This window comes from Petaurus breviceps, unplaced genomic scaffold (genome assembly GCF_028583685.1).
Source record: "Petaurus breviceps papuanus isolate PSGF00001 unplaced genomic scaffold, PetGlider_PUasm1.0 90842, whole genome shotgun sequence".
In the NCBI taxonomy this organism is placed as follows: domain Eukaryota; kingdom Metazoa; phylum Chordata; class Mammalia; order Diprotodontia; family Petauridae; genus Petaurus; species Petaurus breviceps.
The window spans coordinates 10,420,381-10,442,146 of NW_027187358.1; the positions used below are offsets into that span (position 1 = coordinate 10,420,381).

Consider the following 21,766-nt stretch of genomic DNA (forward strand, 5'->3'; position numbering starts at 1 on the left):
AACCAGAGTAGTCCCCTCTCTCACAGCATGGATTAGGCTGGTTTTTTCCTGAAAGGTGATAAAGTTGTTCCCTGGAAGGGGGAAATGCACTGAGCCCAGTGCCATTCTGGGTGGGCAGACGTGGGTGACACCCCCTTCTGGGGACTACTTTGTTGAGTTTCAGGGAAACTCACCTAGCCCATGATGGGGAAAGGAGAACTGTGGCAGAGGGGTCCTGTCACACCTCGTGGACATACCTCATGGACGCTTCAGGCTGTCTCATTTGGCCCCAGCCTTGGAGGACTGAATTAGGTTACTGCTCAGCATTGTTGTGCCGGCCTCAGGCAGAGGGGCCCAGCTGGATTCCATTCCCATTCCTCAGTGTCCTGGAGCGGGTTCAAATCCTCACTCCATTACTTAGGTGACAGCTGGGAAGGCAATGTTCCCTCCCTGGGCCTAACTTTCCTCCTTTGTAAGACAAGGAGACAGGTTTACAAGTTCTCTGAGAGCCCATCAGGCTCTCAATCCTGCAGTCTTCTGGCTTCTTGCTTGTTTCTGATCTTCATAATAGGTCATCCGGCCTGTAACAGCGTGGTCCTAAGGTTTCTGAATGCTTGACTCTTCTTTCCCACTCTGATTCTTTATCCAACAAAGTAGAGCCTGCTTGAAGTGGCCATTGTGGGGCCTCCCCGACCATCACCTTCACTCTGGTCTCTTACCTCCACCAAGCCCCAGCTCTCCCAGGGGCTCCTCCCATTGCTCCTGCCTGACTCTTCCCACCCCTCTCATGTTTTCAGGATCCTCTTAACATTTAGTTTTATTTTTCCGCATGGCTGTAATTCAATTTTTGCAAATGTTGTAAAGTTTTACAGATGGAAAGGACCTTGATCCATTTCATTCAACCTCTTCATTTTACAGATGAGGAAATAGGCCTGAGCAGTTGAAGATTTCACGGCTTGTTGACAGCAGAGTCTGGTTAGGAACTAGAAACTCAGAACTTCTGGCTTAGCCTAGGCCAGTCCTAGTCCTAGTGAAGAGGTTACCCACTAAGAGGGTTAGGGTGGCTCTGGAGACCCCAAAATACCAACATGTCGGGTCCTGCCAAATTAATTCGACTCAAGTCTTCTCAGCCAAAGAAAAGTAAAGTTTATTAAAATTTCGCTTGCATTAGACACAGAGTAAGTCTGTGCTAGGTCATTCTATGGCGCTTTCACACCACATGGTGTGAGATGGGGTCTTAGAATCTAGGGGTGGTCCAGAGGAGGAGTTTGGGAAGGGTCTTCAGGAAGAGTCAATGAAGTCAATGAGTGATTAAGGGTGGGAAGTCACCTGGAGACCACAAACAATGGTGGGCTAGGCCATTTCAAGGGTGGGAAGTCCAGTAACAGACCTGCCTCATCAAATGGGATGATTTAATCAAGAGTCCAAGGGAGGTTCCCAGAGCCTGTACCTCAAGGACTCAAGGAGAGCTCGAGGGGGCTCCCAGAGCCCATACCTCATCATTTCACTAGTCTACTTTCCACTATGCCTCACTGCCTCATTTAGCTACAGAACATTCTAAGCATTAAGAGTGAGAAGTGCTATCTGCTTTTATTTGTCTCAGGTGGAGACAGTGTGGTGGTATACTGGATCCAATTCACATACCACCAGATACTTATTAGCTGTCTGCCCTGCTCCCTATGGACCTCTGTAAAATGAGGAGGATTAGACGTGAAGCTCCAAGGGTCCATTCTGCCCTGAATCTGTGATTCTGTGGTCCTTCAGTGAATCATTCAGAGAGATTAGTGAGGTGCTCAGTCAGGCCAGTGACTTGGGGCTGGGGTGAAAGAGCTGCTCAGGACATTCGGTAACTATAAGAGGACGGACACAGCCATGATGCATCTCTCCCTTTGCCTGCATCTTGTGGCCAAAACCAAATTATTTTTGCGCTTTCAATTCACTAGATGAACTTTCCTCTTTCTTTCCCTCCAGTTGAGCTCAGTTCATCAGGAGTAGCATTTTAAGCTAAAGTGAATGGCCAGACCACAAACTTTTTTACATTTTATTTGGCACCCTAGGTGCAACTTACCCAGATACCTTTATTTTCCTCTTGGCAGCTAGAAGAAGCAGAACAATTTGCAAGGATGGTCATCAGCCTACAGGACAAAGCCGGGGAGTTCCTCCCCAAAGGTTATCTGGCACTGGGTCTCACCTACAGCCTCCAGGCAACAGATGGTAAGTGAGCAGGCGAAGGTGGCCTGACACGTGGGATGAGTGGCCTGGTTTCTGAGGGCTCACCAAGTTCCTGGCAAAGCTATGGAAATCTGATCTGGTCTCTCAACTCCCAATCCAGGGCTCTTTGTGCTTGTTAGTTGGTTGATTGACCCAATACCTCATCTTCTCCCAAGCTGCATTCTAAGCTTCAAGATTCCTTTCTTTTCCTCCCTCCCTTTCTTCCTTCCTTCCTTCCTTCCTTCCTCCCTCCCTCCCTCCCTCCCTTCCTCTCTCCCTCCCTTCCTTTTTTCCTTCTTTTCTCTTTATCTGAAGCTCATAGATTGGACCACAATTGGGCCCTCCTGGCTTAGTGTGAAAGTCAGTGGTAACTGTTTCTCTTTGGAATAGAAAGCCTGAGGGTCTTCCCCTCCCAGTTTGATTTTTTTTTTCTAATTAAAGGGGCCATCCCTTGACTCACTTTTTACAGAGGTCTATTCACTGAATGGGCGTTACCTCCCTCAAAGTGAGAACCTAAAAAGGCCTTAGCCTAAAAGGGCCAAGGTTTCCCATGGCATAATGGGCCTACTCCAGTCGTCCTGATGAATATCAGGCCACTGGACCCAGATGGCTCTGGAGGAGAAAGTGAGGCTGGTGACATTGCATAGCCCTCCCTCCTGCAAATAAAAGTCAACTGCAAGTCATGTCATCCTTTCCCTGATGCCATGGTCCTCTTCAAAAACCAAAGACAAACACAGCCATCCTTAAGGTAGCTTCAGAAATCTCACCTTCTTTTAATCCTTCTGGAGTTAATGTGAAGGGAGCTCACAGGGTCCCAGTGAACTCCACCCTCATTGTCTCACACTTTCAGGGTCAGCGTCTCTTTTGCTCTCTGTATATCAGCACTACACCTCTCAATAAAGGATAAAGATGGAAGGAAGAGCATAGGCTCTCCTAGTTCTCATTAAAGGCTGACCCTTTCATCAGCAGTCATCCCTGTGGGTTAGTTTATTGTCCAGAGAACACAGGTGAACCTTGCTTTACACAGACTCCATTTGTAAGACCATCTCAGTTAACAAATTATGACAGAAGGGCCCTTTTGCCACTAAATCCCATGATGAGGAGATTATTCGTTTTACCAAAAAAGGATATGTTTGATGGGATTCAGAGACAAATCCCTTTGGATAACAAGCTTCCCTAATGCATTTTAAGTAAGATTTGATTTACATTCACTTTACATTTAACTTTTTAGGAATCGTTCACCTCCATCTATGGCAGGTCTCAGTTTAAAACACCCAGCATCCTGACGTTAGCCTTTAACAGAACCTGGCTTCATTTTCTTTGATTCTTACTTCTCTGGGATTCAGCTCTTTCTCTGGCCGGGTTGTGGCTGGGGTGAAATGCTCTCTGCCTAAGCTGTGTGGTTACAAGTCAAGTCAGTAAGCATTGAGCACCGACTGTAGGCCAGGCACTGAGATATAGGCCACTGAGGTGGGTGGGGGCTGGGGGGATGAGTAGGGAACAAGGGTTCCTGAAGGGTCTGTGTTTGATGTTTGAGGAACAGCAAGAAGGAGGCTGTTCAGTCTGGGGTGTGTGCTGAGCCTCACCCTTGGTGTGCCCAAGCCTGTACTTGGTGAAGGAGTAGGGGGCCAGAGAGAAACAAGAGAGAGCAGAGTCAGTTTGGCCAGATGATAAGACAGAACTGCAAACAATGAGAGAACAGTTGAGGATAGACAATGATTAAGGGTTGAATCTCAGTTTGAGACGGTGTGGTGATATCCTGGACATACGAAGGACCCAGGTTCAAATTTTGCCTCAGACACTTATTAGCTGTGTGACCCTGGGCAAGTAAGTTCCTTCCCATCTCTGGGCCTCGTCAGATTCTTATTGGAGTGTTTGAGTAGTTAGGGAAGACTTCACAGTGGGGAGACTGGAACTGGGCCTTGAAAGGTGGATACGGTTTGACTTGATGGAGCAGAGCACCAGGAAGCGTTGTGGGATAGGCTTGGAGTGAGAGGGGACCGGGGAGCAGTACCGCAGTCATTCTTGCTGGTGAGAGACCTTGCAGTGCTGTTCATTAGGAAGCTCGAGGCATGGACATTCACCAGCAGGAGTGGAGGAGTTGGCGGCATGTTGTTTTTGCAGATGTCTCAATGGTTCTTGTCCCTCCTGAGTGAGATTGCAAGGCCCTGAAAGAACTCAGATTGTGTTCTAGGCTAGATGACCATGTGGGATGGGAAAGGGGCTGATTCAGCAGGCTGGGAATGGGGCACTCATGGTTTTATTCCATGCATCTCTTCTATAGCAACACTGAAATCCACACAAGATGAATTGAACAAGAAAGCCCTTGAGACACTGGAGAGGTAAGGAGCCCTAACCTGAGGTGAGGGAGGCGGGAGGGAGAGGAAGAAACAAACATTTATTAAGCCCCAACTGTTTGCAGACCCTGTGCCAAGCACTTTACAAATGTTATGTTGTTCTCCTAGACCAGTGTTTCCCAAAGTGTGGTCGAGAGATAGATGCTAAGATCTTTCCATAATCACACTAAAACATTTTCATTTCTAATGCCGTTCATCTTAATCAATATAACTCACATAAACAAAAGCTCTTCAGAGTCCTTATTACTTCCTAAGTGTAAAAGTGGCCCCAGAACCGCTGCCCTAGATTGACATTTTAATCACCAGTCAGCCCTTATGTTGGAATAGCTCTTCATACTTATAAAAAATTTTGTTCCAGACCCTTTTCTTTTCATTTTTTCATTCTGCCTTTTTTTATGACCATCATTTCCAAATATATCTCTTTCCCCTCTGTGACCCTTTGAGTCATCCCTTGTAATAGAGTTAAAAAGAAAAAGCAGTTCAGGAAATACAACCAGCTTCTCCTCTGAGCAGGACACTGTATGTACTGATTCCTGCCCATAGTTCCCAGCTCAGCAAAGGGAAGGGAGGACCTTGTACCTTTTCAAAGCTCTTACCTGGGCCTCATGATATGGCTCTGAGTTATGTTGGGCAAGTATTAGCACCATTTTACAGTTGGAGAAACTGAGGCTGAGGTCACACAGTGAGTTTGTGACTAGGCATTTTTTGGCCCCAGACTCTCAATTTTAACAGCACACATTCTTAACAGATCAGTTCAGGCCACAGAGTGATGTAGATACAATTTTACATGGCTGGTCCCCAAAATCTTGGAAAGCCTGGTGGCATGAAGGAATCTTAGGGATTGTGGTCAGTAAATCAGACAACAGAAATGCCATGTCTCTGTTTCTCCTATCTAGCTTGGCTGTCCTGAGCCACCCAGGGGCCACATGGGCTAATGCTGCCATGTCCCTCCTGCCCTAACCATGAAGTGTTACCTTAGCGGCCCAGGGTTAGAGAGAGGATGGAGCCAGATGATTTGTCCTCCACCTTTGTTGGCAGCAGGGGTGTGGTGATAGGCATAATTGTTAAAATTCCCTTTCTGTCCAAGTCTCCTCCCTTCCTTCTTTACCACCTTGATTCGTTAGCCTGTGCTCTAGCAGAGCCCATGACAGACACCAATGGCTCTGATTTCAGTTAGAACATAAGCCTCTGAGTGGTCTAGACATCCCAGGCTGTGGGAGATTTAAGGGGAGACAGAAAGGGAACCTGGGCCTTGAAGGATGGAAAGGAAGAGGGTGGGGAGGACTTTCCAGGGAGAAGGAGGATCCGAGGTGGGGACAAGCAGGGCTTGTTCAGGGGACCCTGAAGAGACCTGTCAAGCAGGAGCCTCCACTGCCTTCTGGTCTGAGGAGGAGGAGGAGGAGGAGAGATAGCCTGGCCCAGCCCCACCCAGATGATGGCTTGGGGCTTTGGCAGGGTGCCCAGGGCTGCTTAGCTCAGGATTGCTTCATGGCAGCCCTTTTCTCTTCTGTGCTATCTCATGGGGTTTGGCCTCTGGCCTTGCTCCCTTCCAGGGGGGAAGATCTGGGTTTGGGTCCTTCCTTTGCTGGGGAGGGGAGCCCAGGCACAGCCTTAGTGGATGGGAAATAGAACATTAGGGTGGCAGGATGGTGCAGTGGGGAGAGTATTGGACTGGGAGTCGGGGGATCTGAATTCTGGATCTGCCACTAAGTAGCTGTGTGCCCTTGGGAAATTCACCTCACCCCTCTGGGCTTCAGCTTCCTTATTTATAAAATGGAGCTAATAACATCTTCTCCACCTGCCTCCTAGGGCTTTGTAAGGACTGAGTACAGGATTTGTTGTCAGAGAACTGCATTCTGACCTTGCTCTCTTATAATCTGTGTGACCTTGGGCAAGTCAGTGTCTCTGGGCCTCAGTTTCCTGGTCTGTAGAATCATAGGGTTGAACTAGATCTCTTAGGTTCCTTCAGGCCCTAAAGTTGTGATCCCATTGCCCTCTATATGTCCTCCTGCTCCTTCCTCTCTTTCTTGCCCCTTACTATCATCTCTACCCCACCCCCCCCCTTTTCTTATCTCTCTTATTCTGTCTCCTGTTTTCTCACCTCCCCATCAGATGCTGGAATCTGATGACAGGGCCTGAAAGACCTCAGGCCACAAGCCCTCCACACTGTTGGGAAGGTTGGGCTTGTAGGCAGTTTTGTTTTGCTGTTGCACTTGGAACACACCACCCAGGGGCCAAGCAAATAGTCACTTATCCTCCCTGTTATCCCTGACTCCTCAGTCCATCCCAGACTGCTGGAATGTTCCTGTCCCCAGCAGCCCAGCTGGAGATCAGAAAGGGTCAGGGAACTGTCCCTGAGGTCAGTAATCTGGTCTGTCCACCCCATCTCAGCTTCCTGGGATGGGTTTTTTCCATTGCTTATAATCCCCCTCCTGCAGCTGGGCTTGCTGGGCACTTGAAGGCACAGGTGCCGGCTTCCTCATTCCCTGGCCCCTAGCCTGAACCAAGTTGGAAACATCTGCTCTGCAGAAGAACCTGGCTCTGGACTCCCTCTACAAGGAGGGAGGTGGGGAAGCCACCAGGCAGCTTCGAGGGCAGGGCCTGGGGTGGGGAGGGAGTGGAGATGGATGAAGTTCAGCTTGTCTTCTGTCTGGAGCGACTGAGGGGCCCAGCCCAGAGCCCTGGAACCTTCCCCCTCCCCCATCTCTTACCTGTCCCTGAGGACCTGCCTTCCCACAGCCCCTGCTGCACAGATATGCAGCCAGTTAGTGTTCCACTCTGCACTTAATTGATCATGTTCTCTCTTGGGTTTTCCTCTCTTTGCTTCTTGCTTCCTCAAGTAGATTATGAACTCCCTGAGGGCAGGGCCTAGAACGGGATTAAGTAGGTAGGAGACCTGCATACTTGCATATCCTGCATACTTGTCAATTGATTGCTATGTTCTGTTCTGTACAGAGCTGAGAGCCTGGCCCCCGATGACCATCAGATCATTCTCTATGTCTCCCTGCAGATGGCCCTTGTCAGACAGGTAGGTTGTTGTGCTTCATGGTTACTGGGCCCGTGGGCTCTGTCCACCCCCTCTCCCAGGGCATTTCAGGTCCCTGTCTCTCAAGAGATGGCAAGAGACCATATTAAGCATTTGTTTATGCTCTCACCCTAAGTCTTTGGCTTAGCTTTCTCCAGGAGTCTCAGGGGAACATAGTGACCTGGCAACAGTCCTCCTCCCAGGCAAACCTGCGGATCTGCTTCTTAGCTTGGGCCCTCGTTCCGCTGGAAGGCTTTTCCTTAATCTTGGGATGCTGAGTTGAGAGGCCCCACTCCTGGAATCAGGGATAAATCTTTGGAGCTAAGCACTGGCATTTCATCTGCTGATTATCTTCTCTTGGCAAGCATGGGGCTTGCTGCGGTCCATGCTCGCCATCCACACCCCTGCTCAAATAGATAAATCCTTTTGACTTTGCCAGGCTGATTAGGTGAGCTTTTAGTACAGGAGGGGCAGACAAGCTGAATCGATCATCCCCAGGGGTAGTTTTTCCAAGAGACAAGCCCAGGGCTAGAAGGAACCCAGCCTTGAAGGGCCAACAACAATAATTTCAAATGAATTCTCCGTTTCAAAAGAATGATTTTCTAGGTGATTTAACTGTGTCTGAACTCTGAAGCTGTAACTGACCTCTAGAGCCTTGTGACCACAGCCCAGCCACTTGTCTTTCTGTGCCTCACTTTCTTATCTGGGCAGTTGGAGACCAGCTAGACACACTCTCTCCATCCCTGTATCCCTCCCTCTTTCTGTCCCTCCATTACTGTGTCCCTCCCCCTCTCTCTCTCCATCCCTCTCTCCCTCTCTCTTTCTGTCCCTCCATTACTGTGTCCCTCCCCCTCTCTCTCTCCATCCCTCTATCCCTCCCTCTTTCTGTCCCTCCATTAGTGTGTCCCTCCCCCCCTCTCTCTCCATCCCTCTATCCCTCTCTCTTTCTGTCCCTCCATTACTGTGTCCCTCCCCCCCCTCTCCATCCCTCTATCCCTCCCTCTTTCTGTCCCTCCATTACTGTGTTCCTCCCCCCTCTCCATCCCTCTATCCCTCCCTCTTTCTGTCCCTCCATTACTGTGTCCCTCCCCCCTCTCTCTCTCTCCATCCCTTGCTCTGTCTCTGTTGCTTTGTCTTTGTCACTCACATTCCACTTTTGCCAGTCCCTGTTACTTGTCTCTCTGTCAGTTCATCTCTGTCTCTCCCTTGCTCTCTGTCTCTGGTTTCTTTGTCACTTGGTTTGTAACTCCCTCTTTCTCTGTGTCACCTAGTCCCTGCCAGTCTCTTTTTCTTTCTACTTTTCTCCTTTTTGACCATAGTCCTTCACTTCTGATGTGAGCCTTCCTCTAGTCTAGGGTTGTTTCTAGGACAGCTTCTCACTTTCCATTCTGACTTGGCTCCATCTATGGAATAATGTTCTGCTTTGGGGAACATAAAGACAGATACCTGAGACTGCTTTATTTTTAGCCCTTTGTAAAACAGCCTATATTTCTCTTGCCAGTTCAGCTAATGATAAACATTTGATGACGTATTTTTTAATATCCTTAATTATTTAGCACATCTCTGATAGTATTTTCTGTTTTTCCCAAAGGGTTCACTGGACCCCTGCTTTTCTTAGGGCTATTGTCTCCCGGGGGTATTTCCTGGGCCTCTTTGAATTCTTCAGTTTGATCCAGACTGACCTTCCCTTCCCCCAGGGGCCTACTGTCCCAAACTAGGCTCTGGACATCATTTGGCTGCCCTGGGAAATGGCCAATGCCACTTCTGGGGAAACCAGAAAGCAGAATGAGGTCTGTAACCAGCTCAGATGAGAATAGCAGTATTTGCTAGAGCAGAGTCATCAGGTCAGATTCAGGCAACCAAGACCTGCAGCAGACCCGGGCTGAGGAGAGGGGCATCCAGCTACCTGGTCTTCCTGCCTCCTTACTTGGCATCCCAGAATTCAGGGGCAGTATCCCACCTGGAGTTAGAACAAGTGCTTCCAGCTACTTCAGGGTGCCAGGCATCAAGACCAGGAAAGTGGAGAGTTTGTGTTGAGTTTTGCTGCCATTTTTCTCCCTTTGTGACGTCCATCCCATCACCCCTACTTTGCTTTCTCCTCCTTTTCCCTATTCCAGTTTTCTCCAGATACTTCATTCACACTACAGATATAAAATGAAAGTGGCTGATAACAGCTTAGATTGTGATCCTTGCCAGTAGGATTTGCATTTTACCTGGGATCTAAAGCCAGAGAGATGAAATTCTGATGGAAAGTATCTCAGGTATTAACCAGACAGTTGTCTTTCTTGGGGAGTCAAACCTTAAAGAACATTATACCATGTAGCTAACTGTGGATGAAGCTGATCTTGATCTACAACCCCAGAATCTTGATTCTGAACCCCAGGCAAGCTTCTCTTTTTTTTTATTATTAAAAAAACTCAATTTTTATTACCTCCCGCTATTGAAAAAAGAAAAGTCCATACCCTTGTAACAAATACATATAGTCAGGTAAAATAGATTCTCATTGGTCATGTCCAGACAACATATGTTCCATTCTCCATCATGAGCTCATTACCTATGTCAGGAGGCTGATCGTAGCTTTCATTAATAATAGTCCTTTGGAGTCATGATTGACGAGTGCATTGATCAGAGGTCTTAAGTCTTTCCAAAGTTACTGGTTTTTACAGTATGGTTATTGATTAGGTTGTTTTCCTCATTCTACTCACTCTGCTCTGCATCAATGCATAGAGGGCTTCCCAGTTCCCTCTGAATGGTTTCTTTTATCATTTCTTGTGGCACAGTCATGTTCCATTATATTCCTGTGCCATAATTTGCTCCAACCATTTGCCAGTTGATGGACATTCCCTCCACCTTAGTTTCTAGTCTTTTGCCACTACAAAAAGAGGTGCTATCAGTATTTTGTACCCATGGGTCCTTTTCCTCGTTCTTTGGTCGCTTGGGGGAGTGAGCCTTCTGGTGTTACTTGGGGCAATTTATTTCTCTTAAATGGCTGCGCCAGTTTAAAACTCTACCTACAATGCATCATGCTAGTCAGGCTTCTCCAAAACAGAATTCTTGACAAAAAGAAACCAACCCCCAGCTTTGTTGCCAGGCACTTGTGTACCCAAGGCACACCACTCAACCTTCCTGGGCCTTGGGACGTTATCAGATAGGTAAATAAATCTGTTGCCCCTTCCCTCCAAAATCATTTAAACCATACCAAAGACAAAAAGAAAAGAGTTGAGGAGTTTTTTCGACCACCACCATCATCATGGTGTTCACCTATTTCTATTTCCATAACACTTTGAGACTTGCAAAATGCTTTACACAGATTATCCTGTTTTTGATCTCCCTCGACAATTATGTGAGGTTGATGCTATTATTAGCCCAGTTTTACAGATGAGGAAACTGAGGCAGAGATTATTTGACTTGCCCAGGGTCTTCATATAAGCTGATTACTTCCTGCCTCTAAATGCCAGACTAACTCTATTATGCCACCCCACTGCTTGTATAGCATCTATAACTGAGGATGGCTCTTATTTGGTTCTTTTTTCTTACAGTGATGACAGGGGAAATAGGCCTTTCTCACTGGTACCCCTGGTAGCATAAAGTACTGGTCCAAGTCACCAAGCATTATTAAACGTCTGCTGTGCTCAGTGGGTGTAGGGAAAGATAGAACATTTAGAGCACCCTCAGGTGCTTGCAGTCTAGTAGGTTATGATACAAACACAAGTAACTTTAGTCCTTGATAAATGCAAAAAAAAGGTATTAACAAGTGAAGTCCAAGCAAGGAATGGTTTTTATTGATTAGAGCTATCACAAGACTTCATAGAGAAAGTGGTATTTATTTGGGAATAGGTAGCTGAAAAAGTTGAGTGGCACCATTTTTGTGAAGGGCCTTGAAGGTCAGTGTAAGGAGATTGTATTTTATCCAATGAACAGATGATCAGAACCAACCTGACAGTGATATGAAGGATGGCCTCAAGTGGAAAAGGGCAGAAGTGGAGATCTATTAGGAGACCCTTGTAATACTATGGACAAGTGGCACTGCACTGGGCTAGGTGTTGAACTTGGAAGTAGAGGAGAGGAAATAGCCATGAAAACATTATGGAGATAGAGACTATGGGACTTGGGAATCCAGTGGATGGGAGAAGTCATTAAAAGGCAGATTCAAAGATGATGCCAAGGTTTGGAGAGTAGGAGATGTGAAAGAGTACTCACAGCAGTTGTGCAATCAAAAGGAGCTTTTTAGGGGACTATAGAGTTTGGTTTTGGACGTGTAATATTTGAGTGCCCAAGGGAGATATGTCCTGTTCAGTAGGCGATTTGGTTCTGGAGTGAAGGAAGGAAGTCAAGGATGGAGACAAAAGAAATTTGGTAATCGAGTGGTGCAATAAATAGAGCTCTGGGCCTGAAGTGAGGAAGACACGAGTTCAAATACAGCCCAAGATGCTTGCTAACTGTGCGACCATGGACCATGGGCGAGTCATTAACCCTGCTTGCCTGAGTTTCCTCATCTGTAAGGTAAGAGTAATAATAGCACCTGCAATTTCAGAGTTGCTGTGAGGGTAAATTGAGATAGCATTTATAGAGTGCTTTGCAAACCCTGAAACGCTCTCCAAGTGCTTGCTGCTATTACATATACTAGACCAATGGCAGATTCCTCCTGTTAACAGGCTTTAGAGTGTTTGGTGTGGGTAGGTATGTGCCAGGGAGGTGGGAGGCAGAATGGTATGAGAAACTAAATTCAATCCCATTTAACAAACATTCATTAAGTACCTGGACTTGGGTACCTTGTTTTATGTGCAAGACATGTTAAGTCCTGAAGGTGAAATTAAATGATATCGTCCATCCCCTCAAGGAATTTACATTCTACTGTTGAACGCAACGTATGTGTGAATAAAGTAAAAGACAGTTGAGGCATGTGAGAGCAGTGACAGCTGAGCGGTATCAGGGAAGGCCTTGTGGAAGAAGTGACCCTTGGCTTGAGCCTTAGAGAAAGACAGGGACTCTTAAGAAGCAGAAATGAGGAAGGAATATGTTCCAGGCAGCAATGAGTAGCTTGTTGGGAATGACTAGACGCAGGGATGGGGAACCTGCAGCCGCAAGGCCACATGTGACCTTCTAGGTACTTGGGTGCAGCCTTTTGACTGAGTCCAAGTTTTGCAGAACAAATTCTTTTATTAAGGAGATTTGTTTTGTGAAGTTTGGATTCAGTCAAAGGCTGCACTTGAGGACCTAGAGGGCCACATGTCCTCACCCCTGCCCTGGAGTGAAGATTTTGGGCTGCCAAGTTTGAGGAATTGTTAGTATAGTTTGACTGGAATATAGAGTTCATTACGAGGAGCAGTGTGGAATATATAGTCTAGACAGGAAGACAAAACATACATACATTATAAGAGCGATACCAAAAGGCAGCCTTCCTTACATTCTTGAAGTCACTATTTAGGCAAATTGCCTGTTCCATGAGTAAGGCCAGATCTAATATGAAGCACTGGTTTAACTGGTCTACTACCAATTGTATGGCCCTCACCAAGTCACTGAACCATTCTAGACTTCAGCTTTATCATCTGTAAAATGGGAGCATTGGGAAGGAGGCTATGTTTTGCAGACTTTAAGGCACCATATAGACATAAGTTATTCCAGCTCTAAAATTCTCTGATTCTAATGGGATAAAATAGTATGTACTGAGTGATGCAGCAGGGGAAAAATGACGGCTTGAATTTAGAGAAGAGAGAAAGCCATGTGAGCTGAATGGTCAGGGACAGTTTCATGGTGAAGATGAGAACTGGACCTTGAAGCGTGCTAGGATTGAGATAAGCAGATGAGTTGAAAGGAGGATGCTCCAGGCAGTAGGAGCAGAGATGCAGCACTGTGGAGGAGGAGTGTTTGGGGGACAGGGAGAAGACCTGTTTTGCTGGAGCGTGTTTCTGAAGATGCATTGCTAATTAATTTAATAAACTGCCACATCTGTCAATATAGAATTTGATCTCTTGTTCCCTTCAAAGAGGTTTACGTCAGCAACTGCCAATTCATTTTTCATTTTGTTTTTTGTGGAAATTTACTTTCCAGTTCCACTGGGGATGTAGAGCTTACGTGTGATGGAGGACCGTGAGCTCTGCCAGGAGTACTTAGCCAGCACTCAGTACTCTGCCTGTAGAGGCTAGTAAGCCCTAGCAGCAGAGGGACCCTCCACAACTGCCCCACCTTTCCAAAACCCCTGAAAGACACTTTTCCTTAGATCAGTCCCTCAAAATAATAAAGCAATGTCCTGTAGGGCTCCCTCTGAAAGCAGCCAATCAATACTTATTGTTATTATGGCTCAGTCATTTCAGTTGAGTCCTAGTCTTCATGACCCCATTTGGGGTTTTCTTGGCAAAGACACTGGAGTAGTTTGCTGTTTCCTTCTCTTGGCAAAGACACTGGAGTAGTTTGCTGTTTCCTTCTCTAGCTCATTTTACAGATGAGGAAACTGAGGCAAACAGGGTTAAGGGATTACCCAGGGCCACACAGCTGGTAAGTGTCTGAGGCCAGATTTGAATTCAGGTCTTCCTGATTCCAGGCGTGACACTCTATCCACTAAGCCACCTAGCTGCCCCAACAGTTACTTGGCCCTTACTATATTGCAGGCATTGTGCTGTGCTCTGGGTATACAAAGAAATATAAAAAACAGGTCCTGTCTTTAAGGAGCTTATAGTCTAATGGAGAAGAAAACATGTAACTAAATCAAATATAAGTGACATATCAAGTAAAACGGAAGAAAGTCTTAGAGAGGAAAGCTCTAGCAGTGGGGGGGTGGGGACTGGGAATGACCTCCTACCAAAAGTAACATTTAAGCAGTCTTGAGGGAGGCTAAGGATTATTAGAAGGAGAGGATTCTAGGGATAGGAGCTAAGAGACTAGATCACAGTAGGCACTGATTGCCTGTGATGGGTGAATCACCTTTGATTAATTTTCACTTTTGCTAGTGTTGGCTGTTGTTTAGTTGTTTCAGTCATGTCCGACACTCCCATGACCCCATTTGGGGTTTTCTTGGTAAAGATATTGGAATCTTTTGTCATTTCTTTCTCCAGCTAATTTTACCAATGAGGAACTGAGGCAAACAGGGTTAAGCGACTTGCCCAGGGCCACGCAACTAGTAAGTGTCTGAGGCCAGATTTGAACTTGGGTTCTCCTGACTCCAGGGATGACACTCAGTCCGCTAAGCCACCTAATTTCCTTAACTTGCCATGCAAAGGACAAAATCAGTCAGATGTGTAAATGAAAAAGAAATGTTTTTCCCAGTGTCTTTTTATCTCTCCCTTCCCCCTACTTCCTACCCTGGCTCCTGTTTTCAAGTGTGAGTTAGAGTGTTTTGAAAATGTGTGTTTGTTGGGATTTTTTTTTTTTTTGCTTTTTGGAGGGGAGAAGGCAGGGCAGTTAGGATTAAATGACTTGCCCAAGGTCACATGACTAGTAAGTGTTAAGTGTCCAAGGTTGGATTTGAACTCAGGTCCTCCTGACTCCAAAGCCAGTGCTCTACTCACTGTTATCTAGCCACCCCGTTTGTTGGGAATTTCAAGAAGGAAGGGATTTGAGTATTGCTTTGCAGATAAGTACCAGCCCATGTTCAACATTTACCTTCTTTAGTACTATTTCTAGGCAAATTCTAGTTGATTTTGAAGATTTTACATGTTTTGATTCTAGCTTCTAGCTGCATTTAACATATGACATAAAAAATGTTTTCTAGTTTAGGATGTGGTTTGTTTTCTTCTTAAATGTTAATCAGACAAAGCATTAGCTAGAAAGAAAGATGAAAAGGTAGGACCAGAGATAAGACAGTGTGCAAATGACTGTATCATTTATAAACAAAGGGCTATTCCTGTCCAACCTATCTATATAACATGTTGTGTCCCACTCCCAGCAGAATGTGAACTTTTTGAGAGCAGGGAGTCTTCTGGAGGGTTTTTGTCTTCATATTCCCAGTGCCTTGCTTTAATAGGCACTCAGTAGATGTATGATGAATTGAACTTTAAGTACGCTATTTGCTGATTTGTTTCTCCAGCACTGTATGCTCAGCCAGTTGTGTCTGTCTTGACTCTTTGCAAGAACACTGGACAGGGCCAAAGTGGCAATCTCTAATGAGGAAGCTGACTTTTCCTTTGTGAGAAACTGAATTGGAAGGACTGAACCCATGCCTCTAACCTCATTAAGACCCTTTTCTACCTCACAGGACTAAATGCCAGGAAGGTCGCCTGGGTTTGTTGCCATATATACATTTAAATATGTGGGTGATGGATATGAGACTGATGTGAAGTAGTTTGTAGGATTAACAGAGGCAAATGGATGTTAAAACTTGGGGTGCTCTCCCTGGGAGCCTGGTGTGTAGTTCCTGCAGCCAGAACAGAAAACCTAAGGCAGACTGTTCTGAAGAGATCTTGGTTTTTCAGTGGACTGCAAGCTCTGTTGTAAAGGGCAGCAGTGTGATATGACAGCCATAAAAGCAGACGCTCTCTCAGGTTGTTTTACGAGGGGCAAGGTGTCCAGAATGAGTTATACCCCACTGTGCCTTGGTCAGACCACTTCTGGAGTATTACATATGGTTAGTTCTGTGCATCACCATTTAGAGAGAACCTTAATATGCTGGAGAGAGCACACAGGGCAAGATAGTCAGGATGGTCAAGGACTGAAAATTGATGCCACGTGGATATCTCTGGAAGGAGCTGGAGATAGTTAGCCTGGAGAAGGAAGGTAAGACTGCAGAAAGGGATGTTATAGCTGTTTTCAAGCATGCGATGGGCTCTTTTGTTCAAGAGGGATCAAACTTATTTTTCTTGGCCCCAGAGGGCAGACCTAGGAATAGTGGGTGGGAATTGCAAAGGCTCATATTTAGACTTGATGTAAGGAAAACCTTGCTGATTGAGCCATCCCAAAGTGAAGGGGCAGCTTCTGGAGAGGGAGTAGGTGCTTGCTAACTTGGTGATCTTCAGCTGAAGGCCAGTTGTCAGGCAGGTACTAGAGGGCATCCTTGTCAACCACATAGGATTAGATGCCAACTCTGAGAATTCTGAATTCCGTGATTCAGTAAAGGTTAGAAATGGAGATTTCTTTCTTGCTCCAACCCATCCTGTATCCTGTCACCAGATTGTTGTTCAGTCATCTTCGATCTTCCTGACCCCATTTGGGGTGTTCTTAGCAAAAATACTGGAGCGGTTTGCCATTTCTTTTTCCAGCCCATTTTATAGATGAGAAAAGTGAGGTAAACAGGGGTAAGTGACTTGCCCAGGTTCACACAACTGGTAAGTGTCTGAGGACAGATTTGAACTTACAGAAATGAGTCTTTCTGACTCCAGGTCCAGTGCTCTATCCCCTGTGCCACCTGGCTTCCCCTAGTCACCAGACTAATCTTCTTAAATCGCTGTGTTCATTAGATTTCTCTTCATTAACCTACAGTAGCTGCCCATTGCCTGTTGTGCCTAGCCCTGATTTCTTCTCTAAGTTTAAGGACCCTCCTCACTAGCCAGCTACATCTACTACTTCCCAGAACACACTTTCCATCGAAGTAGGCTAGGTTTTTTACTCCCCCATTCACGTCATCCCCATTTCCCTATCTTTGATCATTTCACTATCCCTCCTTGGAATGCTCTTCTCCCAAATCCTCCACATCCTCCAAGGCTCAGATCCAGTCCCATCTCTTCCAGGAAGGCATCTTCTGCAGCCTAAATAAGTTTCTTATTATGTAGTTGCAACTTTCAGCCATTGTTCTCTAGCTCTAGAATGAAGTTACTTGGGACAGGGAAGGGCGCAAATGAATGTCCCTCCCAATATCCACCAGATCAAAGGCACAAAACACAGGAGAGATGGTGAAAACACCCACTGAAGCAAGTTTGTTTCTCATGGCATTAAAAATTATCTGAAGAAGGAAAATACATTTGGGGATCAAATGAGAGGTAAAATGATAGATCTCATTCTGAAGGAGTAATTGATCTCCTGCATAGCAGCGCCCAAAGCTTTAAAAGCAGGTAGCATCCAAGGGTATAAATATAGGACTGTAATGTGTTGTGTTTTATGCATTTAAAAACGTTCTTCAGAGAAGGGGCCCACAGGTTTGAGGAGAATGATGCTTAGGGTCCATGACACAAGAAAGGTGAAGAACTGGAAACTCAGTTGAATAGAACTGAGGCTGAGAAAAGTTAAGTGATTTGCCCAGGGTCATAGCCAGTAAAAGTGTCTGAGACAGGATGAGTCCAGTGTCCTCCACACACCTGCTTTGAAATCATACCTTCGGGGTCAGTTCAAGAAACTTGGGGTGTCTAACCTGGAGAATAGAAGATGTGGGGAGGGCGGGGGGGGTGTTATGACTGTCTCCAGGGATTTGAAGAACCCATGTGAAGGAGAAGTTGAGATAGTTCTACTTAGCTCAGAAAGCAGAAGAACTCGGAGCACTCCATAAAACTTGTGGTGAGGCAGATTTTAATTTAATGCTAGAACAACCTCTCTGACCCTTAGTGCTATTTAAAGCCCATGGGCTGCCTTGGGAAGTAGCTTGTCCCCCTGGCTGTAGGTCTTCAAGCAAAGGCTGGGTGACCTTTTGTTAGGTAGAGAGGTTTCCTGTTCAGGGACTGGTCACACAGGAGAGTCTGTAAGAGGAGAAACAGCTCGGCCGCCATGCTCCTTGAGCAGGCTCTCCACTTTCTCCATTTGGCTTTAGAGGGTAACTTTCTCATCTCATTCCTCTTAGAGTTAATACCAGGCACCTACTACTGTGTACAGCCCTGTGCTGTACTTGGTGGGGGAGGACGAGAACATAGACATGATCTCTTTCCTCAAGGAGCTTAAGGAAGCAGAATCTGGAGTTGTCATTCGTTGTCCCTGATGATGCCTCCCGCATTCCCTTTGTGGCCCACGATGCCCATGCCTGTGTCCTGGGGGGGTTGTGCCCTTTGGAGAATAACCAGTGAGGTCCAAGTACCAGAAGGGAAAGGTGTGGGAGAGGAGGTCACAGTGTGAGTGGCTTTTTCCCCCTGCAGATCTCCGATGCCATAGAGCATCTGCAAAAGGCTCTGAAAATACACAGAGATGATGTGCACTCCCTCCACCTGCTGGCACTTCTCTTCTCAGCCCAGAAGCACTACCAGCATGCCCTGGACATCATCAACATGGCAGTCACCGAGCACCCAGAGAACTTCAGGTGAGTGGGAGCCCTGGCAAACGTGCACAGGCTCTGTGTGTCTGTCTTCCCATTCAGAAGCTGCACCAACACCAGCTCCCATCCAGCTGCGTGCAAAGCCCCTTGCTGGGCTCTCTGAGGGAGGAGAAAGAAGAAAAATGCAGTCTCCTAGCTTCTAGGGGCTTTGGGTCTGGCTAGGGAGACAGGGCCAAAGCACAAAAGTGCCCCACTTTGAGAGTACTGTCATAACCATATGGTATGTAATGAGATCCACACCCAAAGGGTCTGGTTACTGACCAAAGAATAGAGAAGTCAGTGAGGAACACAGATCATACAGCAGTAAACAAGCCTGGAAGCCGACAAAGGCTCCGCTGCTGGGGTGAAGACTCACTATTTGACCAAAAACTACTGGGAAAATCAATCTGGCAGGAATTAGGTTCTGACCAGCACCTCACACCATACACCAAGATAAGCTCCAAATGGGTGTGACTTAGCTATAAAAGGTCGCATGATGAACAGAAAGCTTAGGTAACCTTGAAAGCACACGTGCCAGTGGGTATCCAGGCTTGTGTGAAGTTCACAGGATACGTACTTTCACCTAATAGGCGATGAGATTTTCCCAGAGTCGGTGGCCGAGCCAGGATCCCCACTCCCAGGCCCTCTGATGCTGGCACTGTTTGTATTACCCTGTTCCTTCTCCTAAAAGTCTGTCCTCAGAGCAGTTTACGTCAGCCACTTCAGGTCATGTCATGGACTCATCCTGTGGTGATGTAACAACACAAATAACACAGTACCCTTGAAGCAGTTGTGACAGAAAGCCATGCTGGATAAGGGGCCCCATGGACGTGGCACGGCCCGGTCCTCTGCCTTCACCAGGCCCCTGGCCTGGGCCAGCTTGATACGATTCCTCCTATGCAGTCCTGTCCTAATCCCAAGCTGTTCTGGAGGGTGGGAGGAAACCGTCTTCCCTACTGTTCCTTCTGCGGGGCTGCTGATGGTTCAGTGGATAGAGTACTGGGCCTGAAGTCAGGAAGACCCGAGTTCAGATACAGCCCTCAGATGCCTACTAGCTGTGTGACCTTGAGAAAATTACTCTGTCTCAGTTTGCTTTACTGGAAAATGGGGGTAATAACAGCACCTACCCCTCACAGGATTCTTAGGAGGATCCAGTGAGATAACACTGTTCACAGAGCCTGGCCCATAGTAGGCACTCCATAAAGGCTTATTTCCTTCCCTTCCTACTGATTAGTTCTGTTTGGTATATAACAGTGAGCCCTCCTTTATCCCCAGCTCTTTCCTGTGTTAATCTTCTGTAATACTCTTTATTCCAACCACAAAAGGCCACAGAGAACAAGCTCTGTATGCCAGTGGGGCCATTGGGGCTAATTGATTTGAGAGCCTGGTGGGGAGGGAGGGAATTTGGGAGGAGGAGGAGGGTTGTGTGATGAAGTGAGTGTTAGATTTCATTTTATGACTCTTATACCCATGAGAGGAGATGTATAATTCAGGGTATATTCCTCAGACCCTGAGATACTATAAATTAAAGCCTAAAATGGATAGATTTGGAGTGCTCTTGAAAAAGTAAAATTAAGGTTGTTGTCTTACTCATAACTTACAGAATTGATTGTCTTGGAGTTCTGTGATGTAGTGCAAAGTTCCCTGGACTTGCTACTTTGTGACTGTCATCTATGAAATGGGAGAAATAATCATCTGATCAACAAACAGACATTTTTTAAGCAACCTACTGTGTGCAGGGTACCACGTTGGACCCTGGGGACACAAGTACAGAGAGCAAAACCATCTGCTCTTGTGAACAGCTGACATTTTGGTGAGGTAGCCCCTCCTTGCACTTCATAGCTCATAAAATGGCTGGGAGAAAAGCCCATTGTCAAGTGCTAGAGAAATCAGGATTGTCGTCCTGAGAGGTGGGAATGTAAAGAGGCATAATAAATTAGATACATTCCTAAAAGGCACAGCTGTAACAAGGGACCCAGGGACATTGGGAATGCTCCCTAACCTATCAGATTCGGATTGTGGAGGCTCGCTTTGGCCTTCTTCACACTTCAGTGGCCTCTTCTTAGTAGGCTGGAGGGACAAGGGGCTGCCACCAATGCTACTTCATATGCCCTCATCTATTTGCAGTGCCATTCAAGTGTACTCTTCTAATTTCACACAACGTTGAGGGGTAGAAGAGACAGGCATATTGATAATGATTGGAAATATGAGCAGTGAAAACAGATCACTGATAACTTTGGGTTTTTCAAACCAATTTCTTGTCTACAATTCTCTGGGGGGGGCGGGGCAGAGTCAAGATGGCAGAGTAGAAGTAGAATTCTCTAGGAGTTTTCTTTGTTTAACAATGCTTTGGTTATGGTGGTGTTTTCTAGATATTGAATTATATCATTTAGGATAGATTAGCCCAGTGGTAATAATCATGAGTGGCTCCAGGAGGGCCACTTTGCTTTGTCCTGGTCCCTGGCACATGCTTTCCCCTAATCCCAATCACAGAGTGAGTGCTCCCTAAATTTAAACATAGATGATAGCCCTCCAACTTGAGCTGCGGGCAGAGCCCCAAATCCTGGCCACAGACTTCTCATTTGTCTTCTCATTGTCTTCAATGTCATTGTCGTTCAAATTGTCTTCTCATACTTTAGCACTTCCTCCTCCTCCACTCCTCACTCTCTGCAGTCTGGTTTTACCTTATTATCCGACCAAAACCAACTCTCCACAGTTACTCGTAATAGTTCACCTGCCAAACCCATGGCCTTGTCTCAGTCTTCATCCTTCTTGACCACACTGTAGCCTATTTAACACTATCAGTTGCCTTCTTCTCCTTCATACTTTCTCTAGCTTTTGGCTCTTTCCTGGTTCCCATTCTGAACCAGCCTGTACCACCCCTCCTCAGTCTCCTTTGTGGGATTTTCATCCAGGTTGGTACTCCCCAGGGCACATTCCTGGGCCTGTTCTGCTCTGCTCTGCTACTCTCCTTCTATACTAGATACATGGATACAGTCTTTAGGCAGATGATTCTTAGATCTCTTTTCTAGCCCTAACTTCTCTCTTCAC

At 46.3% G+C, this 21,766-nt stretch overlaps 1 protein-coding gene across 1 annotated transcript in view; it reads left to right on the forward strand.

Moving 5' to 3' along the window:
- The window catches only part of TTC7A (tetratricopeptide repeat domain 7A), a 210,316-nt gene that overhangs the window by 121,215 nt on the left and 67,335 nt on the right, over positions 1-21,766 (forward strand). Inside the window, exons 12-15 of the mRNA XM_069071642.1 lie at positions 2,076-2,193; positions 4,475-4,532; positions 7,503-7,575; positions 18,561-18,721. Of these exons, the coding sequence (XP_068927743.1) occupies positions 2,076-2,193; positions 4,475-4,532; positions 7,503-7,575; positions 18,561-18,721 (410 nt within the window). The remainder of the gene's footprint in view (positions 1-2,075; positions 2,194-4,474; positions 4,533-7,502; positions 7,576-18,560; positions 18,722-21,766) is intronic.